Source organism: Hippocampus bargibanti, linkage group LG01, assembly GCF_051943395.1.
Source record: "Hippocampus bargibanti isolate YZ-2025 linkage group LG01, ASM5194339v1, whole genome shotgun sequence".
Lineage (NCBI taxonomy): Eukaryota > Metazoa > Chordata > Actinopteri > Syngnathiformes > Syngnathidae > Hippocampus > Hippocampus bargibanti.
This window is the reverse complement of record NC_142734.1, coordinates 36,841,041-36,865,933: the sequence shown is the minus strand read 5'-3', so window position 1 is coordinate 36,865,933 and position 24,893 is coordinate 36,841,041. Positions and strand designations below refer to the sequence as shown.

The 24,893-nt window shown below is 42.5% G+C and overlaps 1 protein-coding gene across 6 annotated transcripts; it reads left to right on the top strand.

Annotated features, from left to right (window-relative positions):
* The first annotated feature begins 253 nt into the window (after window positions 1-253).
* Window positions 254-23,799, top strand: src (SRC proto-oncogene, non-receptor tyrosine kinase). Of its 6 annotated transcripts, none has more exons than XM_089014814.1 (14): window positions 254-643; window positions 11,882-12,145; window positions 12,261-12,360; window positions 13,351-13,368; window positions 14,425-14,523; window positions 15,939-15,965; window positions 16,101-16,204; window positions 18,598-18,747; window positions 19,426-19,581; window positions 19,745-19,924; window positions 20,128-20,204; window positions 20,406-20,559; window positions 20,650-20,781; window positions 21,595-23,799. In XM_089014814.1, exons 2-14 carry the CDS (start codon window positions 11,890-11,892, stop codon window positions 21,801-21,803), a joined length of 1,662 nt encoding a protein of 553 aa, XP_088870940.1. In that variant the 5' UTR covers window positions 254-643; window positions 11,882-11,889; the 3' UTR covers window positions 21,804-23,799. The 6 variants fall into 6 exon arrangements, with proteins under 6 accessions (XP_088870940.1, XP_088870949.1, XP_088870957.1 ...); XM_089014823.1 differs by lacking the exon at window positions 15,939-15,965 and adding an exon at window positions 14,806-14,826; XM_089014831.1 differs by lacking the exon at window positions 13,351-13,368 and having other exon boundaries at window positions 255-643.
* The last annotated feature ends 1,094 nt before the right edge of the window (window positions 23,800-24,893 follow it).

The window sequence follows — 24,893 nt, the reverse complement described above, 5'->3', positions numbered from 1 at the left end:
CATCGATGGACCACTCCTGTACGACTGAGAGTTTACAGACGTATTATTATTATTATTATTATTATTATTATTATTATTATTATTATTATTATTATTATTATAATTTGCAGTTGGATGGGGTCCCCCTGCCTGTCCACACGGCGTCATTCAACGCAAATGAGGGGTTAATGTATGTATAAGAGTTTCCACCAATCAACGCCCGCCATTTTGGAAAGGCCACGCCCTCTCCCCTGCCCTGCCAGCTCTGTCACATCCCGGTGTTTTGAAGCCAACTGGCTCTTCCTGGGAGAACACGGACGCGTTTCCCTCGGTGCATGAAGGCAACCAACGCTTTTTGTGACGGACGTGTTGATTTTTTACTTGTTTTACTGCGTGAAAATGTTTGAACCGAGTGGGAGCTTCCCTGCGGTATGACCTCGGCTCACCGGCGTCCCCTCGTCGACTTTCAATCGTGGCACGGACGGAGTGGAGCTGTTGTTCGCCCCCCACCCCCTCCAATCTTCTCAACTATTCCAAAAATAAGCGACATTTGAGGAGCTAGGACGTGTTTTGGCCTCGCTCTCCGACGTGCACATCGATGTTTTGACTTGAGGACCTGACTGGAACCAGAAGAGACCTTCTCATACCTCCACGAGTGGGTTGGGTGAGTAAACTTGCGCTTGTGTTCTTTCTTACTGGCGCCAGATAGTCACTGCGTCAAAAAAAAGTACATCCAACTAGCTACACTTTTACCTCCACAATGATTTGTTTAACAAATATATGGATGATGTTATTTCTCACGTGTTGCGTTTTAATTCTCATACCACACACTGGATGGATCCCAAGAGTGGGCACTCGGGTGAGCTACGATTATTTCACGGTTACGTAATTGAAAACGTCATCACGCACCACAGTAGGAAACGCTTCTTGACTGTCGGACTTACTGGTTCTCCTCCATGTGACGGTATTTGTCACGCATTCATTTAATTAAGACGTTACTACTCATACTGCTACATCTCTGCCAAAGGAACGGAGAAAAAACGTATGACCCCCCTCTTTTCAATCATTATCTGATAATTAGGTGTCTGACAGTACTTGAAAATTACCCACGGTTCATTTAATGAGAACCGCCGGAAGCAAATGATAGTGTCCTGAAAAAAAAAGGTCCAAATTAGTTTTCTTTCACTTAGTGAAAAAAGCCACACACTGTAAATCATCTCAGCAGTTTTATAATGTGCTGTGTGAAATTAAAATTAGTCTCATCTCAGTAATCTAAACATTAGCGCTGCGCATATTTTGCCTTTTGTTTGTCATTTTGTGACTTTTTTGTCACACTTCCATAAGGAGCATCCTCGAAACAAATATTACAGAGGAGAACAATATACACAATTAGTTACGTTTGTGCATCATATTGTTTATTACAGGAGACATCAAATTTATGATTTTTTATTTAAATGTATTTTAGCTACTCATTGTAAAGTATTCTGATGTAACCCAAAAAATTACTTGTGCAAAATTAGAACATTCAAGAGTGTCTTAAAAGCCTTTTAATTTTGGGAAATGTTGGACAACTTTGAGGGAACGGTTTCGGGAAAGCCCTTTTCTGTTTCCATTTCACAAGACCGCAAATGTATGTTTGTTGAAGTTTGATGTGCTGGAACAAGCCCATCAAAAATACTCACCACTGTCAATTCCAACATTGGTGACCTATGACATTGAATTAAAAAAACCTACTGTCAAACTCCACCATATTTTCCCATTCATATTAAAATCTTCAAAGGAGTGACTGTATTATCCCTTTTTTAGATGCGTCAAAAGCCTTTTTTTCAGTAAGTTTCATGCCCGTTAGTTTGGGAGAGGCTGCTTTGCGTCATTCCGAGTCCTCAAACACAGTTGTCATGGAAGTCACCATTAATGTCTTCCATCGAGCATGACTCCGAGGTCGAATTATTGCTTTTGATGTGGTGTTCATGGAACCAATAAGGTTTGCCCAGGCGTCCTTCGTGTAATCGTGCGCCCTATAATTTGTGCGAGGATGGCCACGGCGGTGGGCGTGCACATCCTCGACGAGCCGACCTGCTTGAGCGACTTTGAAACGCTTTCGAAAGCTTTCGGACATTTACCCGCCCTGAAAACTCGGACTTGTTTTTTTTCCTCAATAATCCTCTTGCAAATGTGACTTTTTTTTTTTCAGTGACACATCAGAGGAGTGTCAATACTTTTTCAATCATCATAGAAGCAAGGGCCCATCTGCGTTTCAGTAGTGCATTAGACTAATCCTCCACAGATTATGTTTGCGGTTATTTTTGTGTTTTCTGACAGAATTAGGGATCTTATGGCAACAGGAAACCACATGTCCGAAAATGTCCTGCTGAGCGTTTCTCAATATACTGTTAGATGCTTCATTGTGCACTTGTTGGTCTTTCCTAATGCTCCTTGGAATTCAATGAATGCCATGCAGTGAAAAAGATGGGTGGGAAGGGGCTCTGAGGGTTGAAATTCCCGCTAATTGGCAGCATGGCTTTGGACCGGAGCCTTTTGTTTCTCGGCCTGCCTGTCAGGGTGATCCACTGGGCCTGGCCGCCATCAATGTGCCACTTGTTTCCACAGCCGTCCGGGCCCTGTGGCAAAAGGACAAGTCACTTCCACTTTCAAAATTGCCCTTGTGTACCTCCTCTGAGAGGCGGAAATAGGTTCATCTTGAGTTGGCCAGGCAGAGACTTGTTTTTTAATGTCGTCTCGCAAAACATTGCGGATCATGAAATCAGCAACCACACTGGAATTTATCTCATCACAAGATATTTTTCATCTGTAAAGTAAGGTTTATTTTGTGAAAATGTCATTTCCGCATTGTTATCAAACTCTTCTGAAGTGTAACATGGTACTACAATGGCGTAGTATGTACACATGAACAGATGTGAAACATGAAACGTGTTGGAGTCAAGGTCAGTTTGAAGCGGGACTACTTTGTGATCATTCCCCCTATGGATTTAAACATTCTAAAGTGAGTGTACTGTAGCCGACGGCTTGCTGAGATCATCATTTGATCCTGCCGGTGTCCCACTTTCCTTTCGGTCAAATGAGGAGTAATTGGCACTGAGTTCGGAGGACATATTATAGTTGTTTCTGATGTTATAACCCGGCGGGAGCTCGTTTGTCAGAGGAGAGCAAGCAGACCACTCCAAACAGACGATGAGCTCTTTAAGGACAACCGACACCTCCGGACAAGTTGTGTCCATAATTTGTAAAATCACTTCAAATGACTTCGACTGGCCATATTTTACAAAGATTCCACCGCATATTGATATGTTTTACGTTTTAAGACTCGTGCTGAATATTCAGCAAGTTTTGTTTTCGAGCTGATGACGTTTCTGACGTGACGTCAAGTTTGGAACGCCCTTGACCGAGAAAGCGACACACAATGCATTTTGCTTTGTTTGCTCTGAAAACTTCGTGTTGATTCGTATTAATGGCGAAATTAGAAGGAAAACACACAAATAACGCGATGGTGAATCGTTGTGTGTTGCACCAAGACTACTATTTGATATTCGCTGACACAAATTCCCAGCAGACACATCAGCCCATTTCCAACGGAGCTTGGGCGCCATCTTGTGCATTTTCTGGGTTCTACATTGGATTCCAGACGCCTTAAAGTGACACGGAAGGACTTCTTTAATCGATTGCAAACATTTATGCTTTCCTCTTCAGAACTATTTGAATCCTATTCATAACTGGATGAGTAACAAGAAAGCATCTTCTCCGAATCTGAAGCCATTGTTTTGATTCTCGAGCAAGGCAAGACGTCTTGGAGTGACGTCACAAACTGGGGGTGGGACTTTCCGAGACTGGCCATTTCCGGTTTCATTTTGAAGTCGTTTTTGGACTGTTTAAGTCATTTTTATTTACTTTTTTTTTCTTTTGACTAAACATATCAGCCTACGTGTTTTGGGTATTTTAGATGCTTTTTTTTGTGATGTCAGTTAGGAAACAAAAAATGGTGTCGGTTGTCCATTAAGGCCTAATTCTGGAGCCAGTTACCGACATTCAGCAAACAGCACCAGATGAGTGGAAAAAAAAATGAAACCACTTGAAGAAGCATGTTCAGTAAATCCAGTCAACCCTTGAGTTATCATGTCGCGTGCCTTGATTGCCAAGGTTGGGGCTCTCATTCTCACTACCACAAAAAAAGACGTGTGAGCCCACACAGAAGTCAAGTCACCAGCTTTGGCATCTATTTGAATGGACGGCCTGATAGATGCTTGATGGAGACAAACAGTGGAGGACTTGTGTCCATCCCAGCATCCGTGGCCACTTCCTGTCCCGCAGGGTTGGGAATAGGCCATGGGTGATAGAGGCCACTCATCTCCACTCAATCCATCCTCTGTCGTGGAGCAATCACCTTGGTCCCCATCGCTCCGTGTGGCTCCGTGACAAGAAAAGGCGCGTTTAGCACGAAGAAAGATGCCTCTATGTCGCTTTGTGGTGCTGCAGCTGGACAAGCTCGGTCAGGATGATGACATTTTCATGCATGAGGCTGTGCATCCTTCTTGCCCCGCGCACTGCTGATTACGAATTCAATGATGACCAGTGGGAATAAAATGTGCTTAACAATTGAAAGTTATCTCCTCAAGTCAGCAAGTTTTTGGATTCAGTTGGTGGCCTTCATCCATCCATTTTCTGCTGCTTATTTGGGGGTCAGGCATTAGCAGGGTAGCCCAAACTTCCCTCTCACCAGTTACTTCTTCCAGCTCTTCTTCGTAGATCCCAAGACATTCCAATGCCAGCTGGGAGACACTGTCTCTCCAGCATACACTGGATCGTTCCCGGGGCCTCCTGTTGGTAGGACATTCCCGGAACACCTCACCAAGGAGGCGCCCCAGTAGGCATCCTAATCAGATGCCCGAGCCACCTCATCCAGTTGTTCCACGGCCGAGACAAAATCCACACTGTTCTCTGTGAATCTGAGACTCGACGGGAAGATGCCAGATGATCTTTTATTTATTTTATTATTTAAAGAACCCTTCAATGTCCATTTGTTACTTTGCCAGGTCATCAATAATTGGTTAGTCCTGGAATCCAACGGAGTGCCATGCATGGTCATGCCAACTTAACTCTGTACACCATCACATCTCAGATCGTGTTAGCTGTGTTGGTTTAAATATTGAAATGGAGACTTGCTAAAACAAAGGGAAAGCTAAAAGACAGATAAGGTGAAATCCCTTCTGGAAATTAAGATGGACAACATTTAGACAAGAAATTGAATGCTCCTCTCTCTTGCTGTGGTGAACGAGTACTTTTTGAGAAAATTGGATCCAATTTTGTCCCGATCACTTCAACACTTCCAATGGACAGTTTTTGTTGTTCCTAACAATAGCATTAGCAATCAGCTCACCTATGTGTCGCTGCACCCACATTGGGTTGACAGACTCCATACCTGCTTTCTGCGCATTCCTGACGTGGGCCTTGCGATCAGGCGTTGAGTTGAAACTCGCCTCGCCTCGGCATTCCTGCATGATGACTGTGCTTCATGTCACTGCTGCAACATACCGGGGAATGTCACAGCACATGCACTCCTCACTCACATATCTGAACATGTTTGCTGGTTGGGGTGACTGTGGCTTTACTCTGATCCAGCTTGTTTGGAACCACCTCCCTTGCCCCCGCAAGTACAGAGTGCTCATCCCCGGACTGAGGGAACTAACACAGAGGAGGCTTTTGCGTTTCTCTAAAATAAAATGATTTTGGTCAGAGAAAATGATTTTCCCTGACAAACAAAATAATATATTTTTAAAAATCCCTCAAATTTCAGCATTAAATAATGATCTCACCTCCTTCTCAGCCCAATGACTGTCCATGATGGTGGGGTTGTCGTTTTTGCTTTGTGATTGGGACTCATGACTCAGCAAAATCATCCCTACCGTCCATCCCAGACCATTGTGTTAAAAACAAACAAACAAACAAACAAACAAACAAACAAACAAACAAACAAACAAACGACCCGTCTTGTCATTTTGGAAACAACCGCCATCCTTTCTTGTTCACATTCAGAATGACTGCCTCTCCCACACCTCTCCCATTTTTTAAGTTAGCTAAATTACAACAATCAAATAATAATAATAATAATACCAATGGGGAAAAAACAGTTGCTTGTTCCCCCTTCCTCAAGGATCCTGTGAGTCTTTTCCCCCTATTTATGGATAATCCCACTGCTCTCTGCTACTGGGAATTTTGTATCATCTACTATAACAAACCAGTGATTACAGATAATTACAGATAATGTTGACTCCTGCATTATCCCCCCCTCACAAAAAATAATAAAGTGTTAGATACACAATATGGACCAAATTTAGAAGAGGCCTGATTCCAAATTGGAAATATCTGATGCCATTTTTGGATACATTTTTCATGGCCATGATGCATATCCTGATTGTACCACTGGAAAGCAAGACATCTTAATTTTGTCACTTAAATCATGCAGCCTCAAGCCATTTTACATACATGTATAACAAGAGCAACGGAGGACTATATGGTGAACAGAAGCAAACTATCACCTTGTAATCAAGGTACAATTGTGTGTGGGCGTGTGTAAAATGGATGCCGATGCACATTCCAAGTAATTGATTCATGGAGTACAGTATTAGAAAATAATCCTGAATGTGGATTTGATTAGTTTTATTTGTTTTCGTCTTCCCTTGCAAAAAAAAAAACTAAAATGGCCTAGATGTATTTTAATTTGGGATGAAACCTCAAATAATGTCACGTATGTCATACTTGGATTAGGAAGGGTGGGATCGGGCCGGGGGGATAAAATTAATCCATGAATTTGCAGTTGGTGCCAGCAGTGTTTGTTGTTTGGAAGTGGACATATAATTCTTCAGTAAACTAAAAGACAGCTGCTGCTCCACAAGCCTAACGATGTCATATGATTTGAAGGGCAGTTTAGTGGTGACGTCACACAAAAGGTTGTTTGAACATAGGTCACTTGAGGGGATGGGGGGAAGGGGGGGGTCCACCCACATGACCAAAATCCTATGGTGGAGTGCCTGAACACTGCTGAGAGGCTGGAATCTGACACAGGAATGTTTGTATTCTGCCTGTTGACAAAAGCATGGAATGTCATTTGTCAGGTGGTCTCACCTTCTTTCACTTTCTACAAACTCATTCCTCGTAACATGAGCTGCCATCATTCATTGTCGCCCTGTGTTGATTTTGTGCAATGCTCCGAATTGCCTCCATGTCAACCCCTGGGGTGAGCATATAAATACTTGGAGTAGTAAATATTGACTTCCCCTCCTGCCCAACCCAGTGACCGTTCCATGACAGTGGGGTGGTGGTTTTTGGTACTCATGCACAGGACTCAACAAACTCCAGTCCACGGCTTTTCAGCACCCCCAAAAGTCTCTGATTCCAAAGCAATACTGCCTAATTCAGAACTTTTGGGAGTGTGTGGAACGTGGCAGTCTGCCACGTTCGGATTGGCGACCCACGGGTGGCGCTATCAGCCCTGCCTGCAGCCTCGCAGGTGCTGGTCGTTCCAATCAGTGGCAGTTAAAAGGACTCCCGGCACAACCATTCGGCGTCGGGTCATTGTATGCAATTGTATGCATTGTGCATTTTGTATGCATTGTATGCTGTGCACTTGTTTGTTTCATCTTGGCAGACTTTTAGTCTTGGTCTTTATTTGATACTTTGTATTTTACTGTTCAGATGATTTTGATGTTTTAGATTTTGGTTCCTGTTGACATTATTTTAATACAATTTCTCAAATACAACCTGCCGCTCCCTCTTGCCTGCTTTTTGGGGTCCACAACTGCTATCACCACCTTGCAAACCGTGACAAAATCTAGCCGAAAATGTAAAAACGCTGTACTATATCAGCTGCAAAAAATCATTATCCTGGTGTGCATGTTTGACTCTTGAAACATTTCCATTGGCACTCTCAACTACACTATTTTGTTTTGTTTTGCACCATGTCAACTCGCCTGAGTTGTTCCAATATGGCTGATGGAAACCACTTCTGATCACTCATTAATCAGCATTGTTGTGTCATTGTGGCAGTTGAGGATGCAAGGCTAGAAATGACAGTACACATGCTAACATTAGCTTTTTTTTTGCTTTATTTTTGGATGCTGCCGAATAGTACATCGCAGTCTACCCTGGGCCGCGCTAGTCTAGTCTAGATCTCTTCCGTCTCCTCTCCGATAAAATATTTCAATTTATCCAGGCTGAGAAGTATATGGCCGTTGTTGACTCCTGTCTGGTTTGCATGTTTGGTTTTAAGTGATGTCTTCTGTGCGACTTGGTTTTCGTTTTTTCCTCACAGCCAATAGGGTATACGAGTTCTACCGTGGCGAATCGGCACTCAGCTGTGCATTGAGGAAACAGCATATGCGATACGGAATGTAATACAATATCAGTCAGAGAAACCAGTTCACCTGTTTGCATTCAGTCAAACTAACCCGCTCATTCAAGAAAACCACATCAAACTACTGAATGTGCAACCTGTTGAAGAGCCTGTCTATTAAAAAGCGCATGTGAGACGCACTAAACCTTTGTGTCAGCTCAAGGGATACCGAAAGCTATGTGGGTGTACAGTAAATGTTAGTGGTGCAAACACATCTGAGTTCCTGTGGTTGATTAAATGAGGAGAATAAGGGAACATGGTGACATTTAACTTGGACCATTGCTTGGGTGAAGTCGTTTCTGACGGGATAAAAAGAAGTCTTCACAACAGTCAGACTGGTCTATCAGGTCTTGTCATTGCAAACGTAGTGTTTGTTGACGGGCCCCGGTGGAATGTCGTCGCAAGGGTTTAGTCAGTCGGAGAAGGAAAAAGATGGCGCTCATCAGGATGGGAACGAGAGTATTTGGATCATGTGGCAGTTGGTGGTCAACTGGGGATGGAACTAGTAGTGTTGTAATTACATGGGGAGTATTAAGATGAAGGAATGCATGAAGTGGGCTGACTTAAGGATCACATGTGCGCACACATGTACTGACTTGCTAATCTGTCAACCCCATGACTTGGCCAGCCCTTCACAGAGCACAATGCACAGATAAATGTTGAAAAGGAGCAGATGTCTCTCTCGGATGCAACGATCCAAAGGCAAACGTAAGCCCATCCATTGGTTTGCATTTCGTGAACGAGCCGACAAAAAGGTCTGCTGTTTGTGCTTCAGTCAGTCCACCTATGACGTGCGCGTATGTAAATAAACGAAATGAAAGCAGAGCATTATCTTTATTTCGCCATTAGAAGAAACTCATTTGCTTGTTGAACTAGAAACAACGAGAGGTCTATAACGGCTGCCTTATGGACCATGTTCCATCAATGAACTTCTGCTTTTTATTTGTTCTTTGCGAGCAGCCCGACTCTTATAAAATTGGAGATAACTGTGACTCAGAACTTGTAAATGTATTTATTTCTCAGGCCCGTTAATAGGACGAAAATTAAACCATGAAATGTACTAAGAAAAAATATTTAAAAATGTGTAGCTTTACACAGTTGCTGAGGGGGAAAACTACGGTATCTGTTTTTGATGAATGTATTCCTTCTTATTACTCTTTTCTAATTAATCTGTGTGTGCCAAAAGTCACAAGTCGCCCAATATTCAACCCAGTCCAACATAGAAGTGAAGAATATTGTTGTCTATTTTGTCTCATCTTCCTAGTCTCAACTTGCCTCTTCATACACGTTTCACCATCTGTCAGTCTGACTTGACTTTTTTTCATCCTCACAGCAGGGAATATCTTCTCATCAAGTCTACATACTCCCCAAAAAAACTTCTGAAGCCAGTTTGACCAATTTTCATGTCCCGAAAGATGAAAAAGAATATTTTCCAAATTGGGGAAGAACCCTGTCTTCTTCATCACAAAAATCATCAGTGACTGATGATTAGAGCTGTCAATTTACAATCTCTTAGAACATAACATTGCTCTTATTAAAAAAAAAAACTGAATAAGGCTGTAAGTGTTTTCATTTTTTTCCAGGTTAAGTCTCCAAGAAAAGCATTTATAACGGTGGCACTCCAGCAGCGTTACTAAAAGACTACTGTTGGTATTCAATCAAAGGCGTGAAGACTCCAAGGATTTGGAGCGCTTTGCCAGATCTTATGCATAATTAAGAAAAACCCCTCCCCATCCAAGCAACCCGCTTTGCCACCAAGATTTTCATGCAGCCCGTCCTCTCTTCATTGTAACATTCTCTTCGATCCCAGAAAGAGGCTAACCTTATTAGCAAACAGACGCAAGTGCTTCCGCTCTGTCCAAATGCAGTCTTCCATTTATTTCCTTTTCCTGCTTTCTTTTCAAGGCAAAACAAACCCTCCAGCTACATCTTTTTTGTGTCATCTGCTGTCAACTAAAATGGCTCTGTTGGAAACAGAAACGCTAAGAAAATACAATGCTGCCATGTAGATACTGTATACACTCGAGACTAACATTGTAAACAGTTTATGAATTTTGCAACCGTTTTCCCATCGAAAATATAGTCATGAACTCATTCACTGCCATTCGTGAATGTATTCGGACTATATATATATATATATATATATATATATATATATATATATATATATATATATATATATATATATATATATAAATAAGGGAAATGCTCCCCCTTTTCATATTACAGAGGCCATTGCCAGGACTTTATCGGCACCCAAACGAGAAAAAACTAAACACTTGCTATATGGTATATGCCATATAGCATATTCTAAACTTAGACACATAAATGAATGATTAATAAACATTGAATGTTTAAGAATGTGCATATATAAAATAGTCCTATCAAATAACCCCCGAATTTAACATTCATTTGTCTTTCTTCTCTTGTCTTTTTTTCTGGTTAATGAAGCGTTCATGTTCATTTTGCGTGATATTAGAGCGTATGCGACTCAGACTTGTGGTCGTGAAGTACAAGCTAGTCTTGAGTGACGCAGACACGCCGATGAAATGAAAGTGAGGCATGGAATGCTCGGCAGGCTGAGCACTTCCCGTGAGCACTCTGACCCTTGCCAACTTGTCACTACAGTTCCCAAATCAGCTTTCTCTGAAAATGAGCCTTTCATAGCAGACCCCCTGTGGTCATATTTTTCTGCCATAGCGCAGCTTTGGCTTAGTCTAATCATATTCCCACACTAAGCTGTGATTACAGCTCCTTCTCGGATGCTATATAAAGCATCATGGGGAGACAAAAAAAAGTGGCAATGATCCAAAATGGATCGTTCATCTGCATGTTAATCATATTATTAGCCTTTAAACTTGTGTATTTATTCGCAAGTATTATCTGTCAACCTTCAGTCAAACAATGGTGACTGGCTTTCCTTTCAAGCAACCCATGGAGAATATATTTCAGCGTCCAAATTAAAAAAAAACAAAAGATGACTATAAATTCAGTCACTCACTCTCTGTGATTTTTCCACACGTAAGTGGAATATAACATATGGCCTTTCAACTTTTCAACCACATAGGTTTTTGTTGTTTCTATGCAGTCGAATGACTCTCTTTTTCCTTGTCTGTTACTGTAGTGTGTGTCTAGCAAAACCTCCCCCATATAGCCCTGTTCTCAGATTTGATGGAAAACGATCTTTTGAAGAGCTTTCGTCACTATGCAATCGTATGAAATTTTAAAGCAAAGAAAAAGTCATTTGGGTGATATCTGACACAACGTAACGTAAGTATTGCGAAAGGCAAACCAATGCGTGCATCTTCTCACCTCTCGATTCGTCACAATTTTTCTCCAGATAGTCAACGAGACATAACCTGCTAACATGATAGTTTTTCCCCTGTGGTAACCGTCGTCCCCGAACAGGTTAAAATGTCACGTTTTGTCGTGACTTTTATATTCTTCAATGATCACTTCTTTACCCGCCATCCCCTCTTATCCTTCAACACGTTCTAGGCCTCGCAATGGGAGGATCCAAAAGTAAGCCCAAGGACCCGGGTCCGCGTACCATCAGCCTGGATGCCAACCTCAGCTCCGGGGGAGGGGCCGGCGGCCATCACCTGACCTCGGCTCGGCAGTCCTCAACTCCCAGTCGTAGCACCACTGTGGAGGGCATCCTCGGTGGCAACCATCCCGTGAATACGAAGGCCGAACTCACCTTGTTTGGTGGCGTGGAAAACAGTCATCTTGACTCCTCTTCAAGCAGAATCACGTTAGCGGGTGAGACATGCAAGTTAATGAATGGTTGCGAACTGTTGTGAGGTACGCTGACGTCTTAATCGTACATCCTTACGGATAGCCGTAACCCACTCGGGAATGTTTCCTTTCCGCACAGGAGGCATAACAACCTTCGTGGCGTTGTACGACTACGAGTCTCGAACTGCTTCTGATCTCTCGTTCAGAAAGGGAGAACGCCTCCAGATAGTCAACAACACGTAAGGAATATTGTTATAATTATCCTTCTGTGTTTTTGTTTAGAGGATGGGGGAGGGGAAGCAAGGGGGTTATTATTATGATATATGTCATACGGTTACAAAAATTCTCTTGTGAGTTGACACAAAAAAGGGAAATCTGACAACTCCCGGAAGCAATGTCAGAATTTTCCCCCCCGATTGCTTCTTCATTTCACATTTACAAGCCAAGCTTCCTGATGCAGTCAAATGAGGTTAGGGGGTTATGGGATCACTTCATTAATCAATAAATGTTCAATGAACATTGTGCTGCTTAACCACTAACTCACTATTGACCTAGATCAGTGGTTCTTAACCTTTTCAGTTGTACCGAACCCATCCAGTTCAAATGCACATTCAGCAAACCTTTCATGAGTAACAGAAAAACATAAATACAATTTGAAGAAATGCGTATCCTTTTTTTTATTGTACAACATCCTACGATGACAGTCACAAGTTGACTACTAAGCAAACTCCATTTCCCCCAGCGCTGATTGGGCAAGCAATGTTTTTTGATCATCTGCAGCCAGTGATGAACAAGTGGGTGTTTGTTAAATAATGAACACATTGTGTGTCTTACCTTCTATGGCAACGACTCCGTCGAACCCCTGAGACCAAGTGACCGAACCCCTGGGGTTCGATCGAACCCAGGTTAAGAACCACTGACCTAGACAGAGGCGCTGGATTATCAGTATGGGGCCGCCTTGAGCCCAAAACCCCGATCGGCTTAAGAATAATGAGATAATGGTCCAATTAAGACGGACTCTAGCTCTTAATTCTCCTCACAAGATTATTGTTGTACTCAGCGACTTGCAGATTATCACGCTGTCATTGTTGATATTTATTCATGGTTTTCGCATACATGCTGCTATGATTTTCTGTCACTGCTTACAACTGTCACTTTTCTTTCCGCCCTCACGCCCCTCCCCCTTCCCGCCTCCCCATCATTTCTCTTTATCCGTCGCATTTTTCTAGGAGGAAAGTGAACTGCAGGTTTGTGAAACTGCAATGCAGTTGCATTCAGGGGTGCTTTCACACAAGTTCCTTTGAGTCGGTTTTAATTTAACTCTCGTTTATTTTTCTCCTTGGTGTCAAGTCTAAAGGCAGTGATCAAACCCAAGTGCAGACCAAACAACCTGAACATCGAACTATGCTAGTCAAGGGATTACGAGGGACAATTATATCATATGTTATTAGCCTTGTTTCAGTTCCTAGTCCCGATAGCAAAACTTATTCCTGTTTACTTTCCTGTAACTGTTATGAAGTATTTTGGTTCACTTGCAATATTGAGTCTTTGGGGGAAGAAAAAGAACATATCAACTTGTCTAACTCACCTGACTGACAACTGTGTGTGAAGGCATCCTCGATTTGCCGCCTGCCGTTGTGTTTGCTTGCCTTCCTCAAAGCGTGCATCATAATGTGATCCAAACCACACTGGCCCCGCGCCTGTGTAGTCAAGTCACATTTGTCATTGACTTTTCGGCACTGTAAATGCTCATTGCAGTGCTGCAAAGCTTCGGGAAACGCTCTCTAATGATGAGAAGCATTCAAAAACAATCACTTTCCCTTGTCACATGACCCATGTTTGCATGTCCCGCTGTGTTGAGATTAGGGATGGGCATTCATAGAAAAAAAAAATCTATGATTATGTGTTTTTTTTTTCCAGGTTCAATATATTTGACCACTTGTCATTGAAAAAAAGGACAGTGACCATCCATATAATGAATTGCTCTTTAGAATTTTGAATTACATTTGAATTGGTTTATATATATATGATGGTGAGGCAACAAACTTTTCGGGTCTTTTACACCTCAATTGCTTCTAGATGTAGCAAGTGCTCAACTTTAGACTATTGATTAAAACAAAATGACAAATTGATCACATTGACAAATTTCTTAATGATCAAAACCCGACAATATTTTTCTTCATGCCCATCCCTGTCGATGCACGATAATCGGAATTTGACTGCCCCGACCATCTCCCAAATATTCCCACTGCCCATTGTTTTCTGCGTTCTTTTACCTTATGCGATGTATGTTGTCGTTGCAGAGAGGGAGACTGGTGGCTGGCACGCTCCTTGACCACCGGCGAGAGTGGCTATATTCCCAGCAATTATGTGGCACCGTCCGACTCTATCCAGGCAGAAGAGTATAGCATTTTTCCATTGAATTTATCTTCACTTTTATGTCTTGCATGCCACCCTTGAACTCATTTTAATGAACACTTGAGCATCCCGGTGAAGAATTGTCTTCATTTCAATGGAAAGTCATTGACATGCCACATGACTGGAGTGAAATGTCATCAAGCGCACACGAAAAAAATGTGTCACTTATGACGAAGCCGAACACGTGAACTGTTTCATAATGACTTTTCAATCTGTGAGTGACTACTCTTGCTTACTGCATGTCAAACTATTTCTGTTTGCTACAGCGATGCGCGATATGGACAAAGGTCCTGAGACACATACTAATGTATTCATTAATCAATCAGCGGTTGGACCTGAGTCCTTTATTGTCCCTTAACCCTAATTCTTCATTTTACGGTGGCTAATCACTGAGCGATGCGGCCGAACGTGACTGAACTGGACAATCCTAAACAAATTATAGTCAGCGATTTACACCTAGCATGCATACCGAGTCGTCGCAATGAACTGAGTCACATCGTATTCCAACTTACAAACAGTATTTTCAGCATCCACATCATTGTCACTGTCCTGCAGATCTTAGGGCTAGGAGGGTTTCACGAACGGTCTCAGACTAGTAATGTACATTTGGTATCATATTTGCTCCATGAAATGTTCTGAAGGCCCCATGCTGGGTATCTGCACTCCACGCTCCCCTCACTCTCCGACGCATACAGAGATAAACACATTGAGTAGACTTTTGCTCATTTGAACCCTTTGGAGCAGTCCTTATGCATTCATTGTGTTGGTAACGCGTGGGGGTTTGCGGCTGAATCTCGCTTTGTATCAGAAAAGTAAAGTGATTTGTGAATTTTGATTGCTCATGAAATCTCTGATAGGACAGCGCTCATCTGTAATTCAGATGATGAAAGCAAACTAAAGCCATTCCGGCGACGGTCGGCTATTCTTAAAAAGTTGGTAACGAAGCCCAAACGCAGCACACAGTTCAGTTGGGTTCGGCCATGTCGCAGGGTCTCAGGCAGACATTTTGGGTAACTGTACTCCTCTTTGTGGGCTTTGTGGGACAGGTTTGGGGAATGAGTTTGGTGTGCAAGAAATCCAGCCATTCAACACCTTTGGGATAAGAGAAATTGAAGCAGGCCCTCTCATCATCCCTTCCGTCTGAGCTCACCAATGGACAAAATGTCCATATACTGTCTTACAGAATGAATTCCCAGAGGAGCAGAAGCTGGTTCAGCTCCAAAAGGAGCAAAATAACTCGATTTCTTCATCTTTTTCGCCTTGCCGCAACAATGTGTCCCCATACTTTTGTCCATATGGAATGCTTCCTTCCTCTTTTTTTCCCCCCCATCAGTCTTTATGTTAAACTAACCGTCTTTCGCGGCTCTTTATCTCACCTTTTGCCTTCCTTCTTCTGCAGTCATCTCACACTGACTGCAGAATCCAGGTAAGCAACTGTTGTCATGGCGTTGTGTGTCGCGTGTGTGCAAGTCCGTGTTTGCTTCTTTTCCACTTTCGCCTCAACTCTTTGGGCCATCGCCAACCCAGCTCCTTCCTGTGCCTTTTGTCTTGACCAAATCAGGTGGTATTTTGGCAAGATAACCCGCCGTGACTCAGAGAGACTTCTGCTCAGTTTGGAGAATAGAAGAGGAACGTTCCTTGTGAGAGAAAGCGAGACCACCAAAGGTGAGCTTCGTGCCTCCCCAGCGCACTGTGATCTCACAGTGAAAAGAGGCACTGTTACATTCCGGTTCTAGCCTTGCTGCGTAGCATTTTTACATGTTTTTCCCGCATGCCCACAAGGGTTTTCTCTGGGTACTCCGCTTTCCTCCCTCATCCCAAAAGCATGCATGATAGGTTAATGGAACACTCTAAATCGTCCCTAAGCTTGAGTGTGAACACAGATGGTTGTTTGTCTGTGCGTGCCCTGTTGGCAACCACTTGAGGGTGTATCCCACCTGCTGCCTGAAAACAGCTGGGATAGGCTCCAGCTCACACGCATACCTTGTTAGGATGAACGGATTAGAAAATGGATGGATGGATTGATGTCTTTTTAAAGTCTTGGATAACCTTAATGGACAACTGATTCCTCCGGACAAGTTGTGTCCATAATTTGTAAAATCGCTTCAAATAACTTCTACTGAGCGTATTTGACAAAGATTCCACCACATATAGCTATATTTTACCTTTTAAGACTTGCGCTGAATATTCAGGAAGTCTTCTTTTTGAGTTGGTGACGAGTCCTGACGTCACGTCACGGAAGGAACGCCCCTGACCGAGAAGGCGACACACAATGCATTTTGCGGTACTTTGTTTGGTCTGAAAACTTCGTGTTGATGGTGAAATTAGAAGGAAAACACATGGATAACGCCATGGTGAATTGTTGTGTGTTGCACCAAGACTACTATTTGATATTCGCTGACACAAATTCCCAGCAGACAAATCAGCCAATTTCCAATGGAGCTTTGGTGCCAACTTTTGCATTTTGTGGGACACTACACGCTGTCCTTGATGGCTGGAATTGATATGGGAGGACTCCTTTCATCGATTGCAAACATTTATTCTTTCCTCTTCAGAACTATTTGAATCATATTCATCACTGGATGCGTAACAAGAAAGCATCTTCTCCATATCTGAAGCCATTGTTTTGATTCTAGAGCAAGGCAAGACGTCTTGACGTGACATCACGAACAAGGGGGCGGGACCTTCTGAAAATCGCCATTTCCGGGTTTAATTTGAAGTAGTTTTTGGACACTTTCAATCATTTTTATTGGTGTTTTTTTTGGTGTTTTTTTTTCATGAAGTGTTCAGCCTGTTCCGCTTAAATTCCATGACACGTCTGTCCAAACATGTTCAAACAAGTAGGCTGAAACATCAAACTATTTTTTTCTGAGCTGTGGGTGCCTCACATAGGCAGATGGGATAAGGTCCAATGAGATGCCTGGCGGACATGTTTGAAGATGCTTCTGATAGGCCACCTTCTCCCTTTGGGTTCAGCACTTTATTTATCTACGTGTGTCCTATTTCTGCGGTATTAGGCCCTGCTTCAAATGAGAAACAGGGACACTTTAGAGATGTCAGAGGCGGAAATGAATGCGGGAAGGAGCAATGTAGAGGTCCTTCCTGGCTGGCGGGGTAAGCCCGACAGAATTAGGTCAGTGAATAGCTAAGGCCTGAACAACCATGGGGCATTGTCGCCCACTTGATACATGAACAAGGTGGGGGCATCGCTAGCTGCTGGGGGGGCTGGCGCTGTCATCTAGACTTTTCATTTGATTAAGATTGCCCTCTGGTGGCGTGAAGACCACATTGCTGATATTTCTGGATTACCCTTTTCTCTCTCTCTCTCTCTCTCTCTCTCTCTCTCTCTCTCTCTCTCTCTCTCTCTGATGCTTACAGTATATACATATACAGTCTACACACATGATTTTACCTGCACCGTATATTTCCAGATTACAAAGCGAATCTGATTAAATGCCGCAAAAGCTCAATTACAGTCATCAGCTTCTGACTAAATTCTAACATTGATGGAGTCTCCAAAATGGCGGTTAGCTAGAGCAAAGACCTGAACAAAACTTTTTTTATGGACCTTTGAACAAGTATTTCAACAAACATGAAAAACATAAGCATTTTGGGGAGAACGTCTTTGTAAGCTCTCAGTCGTACAGGAGTGGTCCATCGATGAAAAGGTTTCTTTGGCCGTCATGTGTACAAATTTGAAGGTGTCGGACGTTTCGCTTCTTAGCCAAGAAGCTTTGTCAGCAAACTGAAGTCTTACTGGTAGTTTCGGCCCTATATATCCCTACTGTCCAGACTCTGCTATGATTGGCCGAATGAAGAAACCTTGTCATTGATTTTGGGGAGAATTTTTTTTCTTACTGAGTTTGCATTATATTGGTATTGCTACTTTTTAATTGGCTGTAAAAAGAACACAATCACGGTATTGCTCATTTGCTTGTCTCATTTGCTTATGCCATTGTTTCATTTTCAACAGGTGAGACGGAAGTGTTTGCGATTATTGTAACATTTTTTTGGGACGAGATAGCCACATTTCTGTCATGTGATGTGTCTCTATGCAGGTGCCTATTGTTTGTCTGTGTTGGACTACGATAACACCAAGGGGCTGAATGTGAAACACTACAAGATCAGGAAGTTGGACAGCGGCGGCTTTTACATCACATCGCGCACGCAGTTTAGCACTCTACAGCAGCTTGTCAATCACTATCGCAGTGAGTCCATTTAGCTTCATTGCATTAGCATTGTGACTTCATCTTGTATCTATTACGGTGTCCAAATACTGTACATAGGCTGTATTGTCTGAAGGACGCTAAGCAGGCTGCTGCTTATTTTGCCTCTATTAAAACACAGGTGTCAAAGTCAAGGCCCGGGGGCCAGATCTGGCCCACCACATCATTTTATTTGGCCCACAAAAGCAAATAAGCATGTCAAGTTCCATGATGCTGGTTAAAGTTTGAACCAAATGTTCAAATTATTGTGCATAAAACACAAGAAGTCATTATTCTTGACATCAGATTTGAAAAGTAGTCATTCATCAATTTGCTGTGCGTATGTAATATATGGAAATGATGAAACATTCCCCAAATTTATAACGGCCCTTAGGAGGAAACCGTAACTACAATGTGGTTGGACCACTTTTTTGTAAACCAACTCTTATGGTACTACCTTACCTATGGTACGCCCACAAGATGGCAGCAATGTACTCAAAGTAGCCTTCAGTCAGTCCTCTTCTCAAAGGCTAAATTTGCGGGCCGCGTGAATTTGGATGCACTGGAATTTCAGTCATGAGGGGGTGCAGCCTACGAATTTGGACTCTGCATACATGTCGGCATCATTCCTTGTGTATTTAGCAGAATGTTATCAGTGACGTGCTTGTCTCCTGTCTCCAGAACACTCTGACGGGTTATGTCACAGTCTGACGGACATCTGTCCAGTGCTGAAGCCTCAGACTCAGGGCTTAGCCAAAGACGCCTGGGAGATCCCCAGAGAGTCCCTCCGTCTTGACCTCAAGCTCGGGCAGGGCTGCTTTGGAGAGGTTTGGATGGGTAAGCATGGCTCGGTATTGCCATTGAACTAAAGACTGCGGGGGGAGGGGAAAAGGTGGTTTCTGGCAACTTAGGAACTTCAAAGCTCACTGTCCAAGAGTTTGTGCTTTTTGTTTTTACTGGTTGGCTGGTTATATTTGATGGCACTCGTGTCTTTTATTAGGAACGTGGAACGGTACAACCCGAGTGGCAATCAAGACTCTGAAACCTGGCACCATGTCCCCGGAAGCCTTCCTGGAAGAGGCCCAAGTCATGAAGAAGCTGAGGCACGAGAAGCTCGTCCAGCTTTACGCCGTGGTGTCAGAGGAGCCCATCTATATCGTCACCGAATATATGGGAAAAGGTTGGCAATTGCCAATGTTGTTTTAGTTCTGCAATGTCTCATCATTCTTGAGAAGAACAACAATGAGGGTTCTTGGTTGGTGTGATATGAGGATGTCCCGAAACCATCCGATCATGTGATTTTCATCCGATCCGCTCTCCTCGCCATAAAAACCCAGAATCTGTGTTCTAATGCTTCCCCGTTCTTTGTGGACCTCCCTGCAGGTAGCTTACTGGACTTCCTCAAAGGTGAAATGGGCAAAATGCTACGACTCCCGCAGCTGGTTGACATGGCATCACAGGTCAGCATATATTACGTCGCAATATCCTTTTTTTGTATCATTTGTCAGTTTGAATGGGGCCAAAAAAAGGTTATGGCTTCCTTTGTATCATTATTCAAAGGATAGATAGCACGATTGGGGTCAACCTACTTTTGTTTTAGTTTAGTGCATGGGGGAATTAGTGTTGTGCGTATAGTGTGTATAGTTCTGTTTCTTGGTCAGATCGCTTCAGGGATGGCTTATGTGGAGAGGATGAACTACGTGCACCGAGACCTAAGGGCCGCCAACATCCTAGTAGGAGAGAACCTGGTTTGTAAAGTGGCTGATTTTGGCTTGGCTCGTCTCATCGAGGATAACGAATACACAGCCAGACAAGGTCAGTCCAAGGATTCCAACCGCAGCTGTGATTTCCGCAATGCGTTCAATACATGTAAGGCTACAGCGCGTCTTGTCACTTCTCGCGCAGGAGCCAAGTTCCCCATCAAGTGGACGGCTCCCGAGGCGGCGCACTACGGACGCTTCACCATTAAATCTGATGTTTGGTCATTTGGGATCTTGCTGACCGAACTGGCCACCAAAGGAAGAGTGCCCTATCCAGGCAAGCCATGTTTATTTAGCTCATGTTTTTTCCACTTGACTCGTTTTAGCGCCAGGGGGGCATACGGTCAGGGAAGGGAGAGCAAGTGAGGCGATGCCACCCCTCCTTGGCTGTTTTCTACATGTGGAAAGTTATTCTTAATCAATCAATCAGAATGAATACATAAAATTACACCATGCTCCATTTTACTTCTTTGTCTTTCAATTGTGAATAAATATTACACATACTGACATGCTATATTATAATCAATATAAACTGTTAAACCACAAATTACACCAACTACAGGTAACATCCGACTTACAACCGGCTCGACTTACGACCACCCGTACTTACCACACGACCTCCAGACCCTATTTTGAACATTTTAAGAGGGGGAGTTTGCGAGCCATTTAGCCTTCGAGTCTCTATTCGACATTTTGAATGGATTTTGACTTAGGACCGTTTGGTCGGAATGGAACTCGTAAGTCGAATGTGACCCGTATATTGTTATACACGGAGTACTCTTCCTTGTCGAAAATTCGATTTTATTCAGTCGGTCAGTCAGTCATTTTCTGATCTGCTTGTCCTCATGAGAGTTGTGAGGGATGCTGGAGCCTATGTCAGCCATCTTCGGGCAGTTGTAAACCCGTTGCCAGCCCATCGCAGTCAATTGTATTTATTTATGTATTTTTTGTTATCCCATCAAAACTATTAAAAAAACATATTTGCAAAAATACCAGGGGTTCACACTATTCATATTCTCTTTGAAGTGGGACAATCACGTCTACGAAACTGTGGCGAGGGGTCTCTCACCAACTTCTCATCAACTTGCAGGTATGGTGAACCGCGAGGTTCTGGACCAGGTGGAGCGCGGTTATAGGATGCCGTGTCCTGCAGAGTGCCCAGAATCTATGCACGAGCTGATGCTAACCTGCTGGAGGAAAGAACCTGAGGAGAGGCCCACCTTTGAGTATTTGCAGGGCTTCCTGGAGGATTACTTCACATCCACCGAGCCTCAATACCAGCCCGGGGAGAACTTGTGAGTGCAGCGTGCGCATGAAAAATGTCAAACAAGCCTCAATGGCGAAAACATTTCAGTCCAATCAGCAGTAACTTCCAGTCTTGTCCAAAGCGACTGCCAAGGAGACCACAGTGTTCCAAAGGAGAGATCCAACTATACACTGCTTTTTTTCCCCCTTTGTGCGCGTCACCCAGGAAGTGGCCCCTCCTGATTTTGGTGACATTGACACAAAATAAACATTGCTGCAAAGTGGCATTGAGAATTTTTTTTGGCATCTCCCTTTTTTTTAAATTCCGATTTTCAGACTGCCATTAGTGGAATGACTTCGGTTGCAACCCTTTGGCTTTCTTGTATGTTTTACTTTTGACTACCTGCAACTGGAGGCAAAGTCTGCCTGAAATCAGTTGTGGCAAAACAAATGGCTACTGATAATAAACGTTCATCTCAGGATGGGGAGGAGCAGAATTTTGCAGGAAAAGAAAGATTGTGCCAATGACATTTTTCTCCTCCCATCCACATTGCAAAGGTATGACGGTGACTTTTTATCAAACGGTACCAATTTCAAGCGTTTGAATTAAAAACAGGTGCATCTTCATTCATGTTTCTTGAATTATTTTGGCCCTTCCTATTTTGTGTGAAATGACCATACACTGGAATTAACGGTAGCAATGATAACCACTGACTGATCACGTGTTTTATCTGGTAGGAAGGCCCCCGCGAAGCACTTTGTGCATGGACAAATAAATGATTTGGTATATGAAATAAATGCAAGTGTAAATATTTGGAATGTTGATAATTTGTACATATACACACATGAAATCTTCATAATTTATTTCATTTAAAAATAACCCCTGCATCAATTCTGGGCCACACATTAAAAAAAAAAGTCTGTAAAAATAATGAAGACATCATGATGTGGTTACGGGAATGATGTGGTTTTTTCCAAAATGCATTTTAATATGGGATTGGAATAAAAATGTTGAAGGCAATATGATCTTAAACATACATACCAGCCGCAGACCTATATTTTGTTAGAATATTGAATTTTTGTCCTCATATTACAATTTTATTCTTGTAATGTAATGATTATTTTATAGCTCTTGTGCAAGTTTATTCTGTTTCGCTTGACTGTGACCACCCGATACTCCTTTCGACATAATCAACTTTATCGTTGTACTAAGTTCATCCTGTCTACCTGATATCTAATTTAAAGCAGATTCTTTACTTACAGACAGTGTATTATAGGTGTTGAAATACCTGAAATGTTTCGGCGTCGACTTCCGCCTCCGTCAGTGTCCCACACTGGCCCACACTCTGACGAAGGCGGAAGTAGACGCCGAAACATTTCAGGTATTCGAACACCTATAATACACTGTCTGTAAGTAAAGAATCTGCTTTAAATTAGATCATCAACTTTAATCTTTTCAGTTCTGAATTCTGCAATGTCTTTTCTTTGCTCTAAGAACTCTTGTGTTGCAGGTATCATTATTTATGCATGTAGACAATATCTATCAAACCTCACATTGGTTGTTTTTGAAAAAAAAAAAAAAAAAGATAAGCATATTGGTTGTCCACCAGCCCTCCATACATACATGTTGTCGATTCTTTTTTTTTTATACAATCATTCTGTTGATGCATGAGGCGGTGGATCGTCGCTCAGAGGTACGCATGATAGTTTGAGGCACCAGCATCTGAACTCATTTGGGTTATTTAGCATTGCCTCAATTGTGCTTTTATGAATAAAAATGTTGGAAATAGTGTATACATGTACAAATAGGGCCATATTTCAAGTGTGCAGCCTTTTCAACAAGCCGCAAACGGCGCCTGTGGGCTTCTATTGGGCTTCAACTATGCAGTTCTTTTTTAAAAGCATATACGGTAAATTGGTGACACCGCTACGGTACATCATCTTTTCTACTGTATTCAATGGGAATGATGACACAGCTTTTTGATAAACCTTCCTGAATATTGTTCCAACTTTAGTCATTTGCTTGAATTAAAAATTGATACGGTGCACATTTCATTTGCAGAGTGAATTGTTTTTGGAGTGATTTCAGGTAGAGGATTCATATCACCTACTGATATAGATAGGAAAGAATACCAGCAAACTGAAAGACTATATTATACAATATATAATAATAATAATAATAATACATAGGCATGAGAGTGACTGGTTGTTTGTTTCTGTGTGCCCTGTGATTGTCTGTCAACCAATTCAGTGTGTCCCTCGCCGAGTGCCCGAAGACGCTGGGTTAGGCTCCAGCACCCCCCCCCCCCCCCTGCGTCCCTAATGAAGAGTAAGCGGTACGGAAAATGGATTGATAATAATCATATTATTATTGTTATTATTATTATTATTATTATTATTATAAAATAACTTTTTATCCAATATTTTTGCTGAGGAGTGGCGGGTTGATATATAGGATTTCATTGTAATAATAATGCCATTTACAGAGTACAAACAAAAAGGGGTGGCCGTTTGTGTCCATGGGAGAGCTTAAAGGGAGTTCTGTAAATAACTACAGTATATAAACAGTGATACAAGAACAGTGATACAAAAAAATACAAACTGCGGCATTCAGTTTGTGTCATAAAGTAGTCATTTCATCTTTTTTTCCAAATCTATATTGTTTTGTCGTTCTTCCTGTGTGGATGTCATATTTATCTGACGACTCTGCACATTCTGGCATACGTCTCAACTAAACTCAACTCAACCGTATTTATAAGTGTGTTAGTCAGTGTTTGAAATAACGTCTGCCCGGATGCCCGAGACGTGTAACATTGACGCCGGGTGTACAACTTCCAGAAGCTCTCTGCCCGGGTGGCCGACAACTTTTTCCAGAAAAAAAAGAAAGAAAGATTTTTTTTCTAATCAAACATTTGCTTTATTCCGATTTCGAACTATTCGTTCGTTTTAAAATGTCGGAATTTCGGTTCATTTGACAATTTTTAATTTCGGTTCGTTTGGCAATTGATATAATCGGCAGCCAATCAGAAGCCTGCATCGAATAACTTCGTGCTTCCGGGTCGTATTTGCATATCATTTTCAAAAGTAGACGCACAGATAGTGTAAGAGGTTAGAAATCAAGCCAAAACCTCAGCCCCAGAAGAG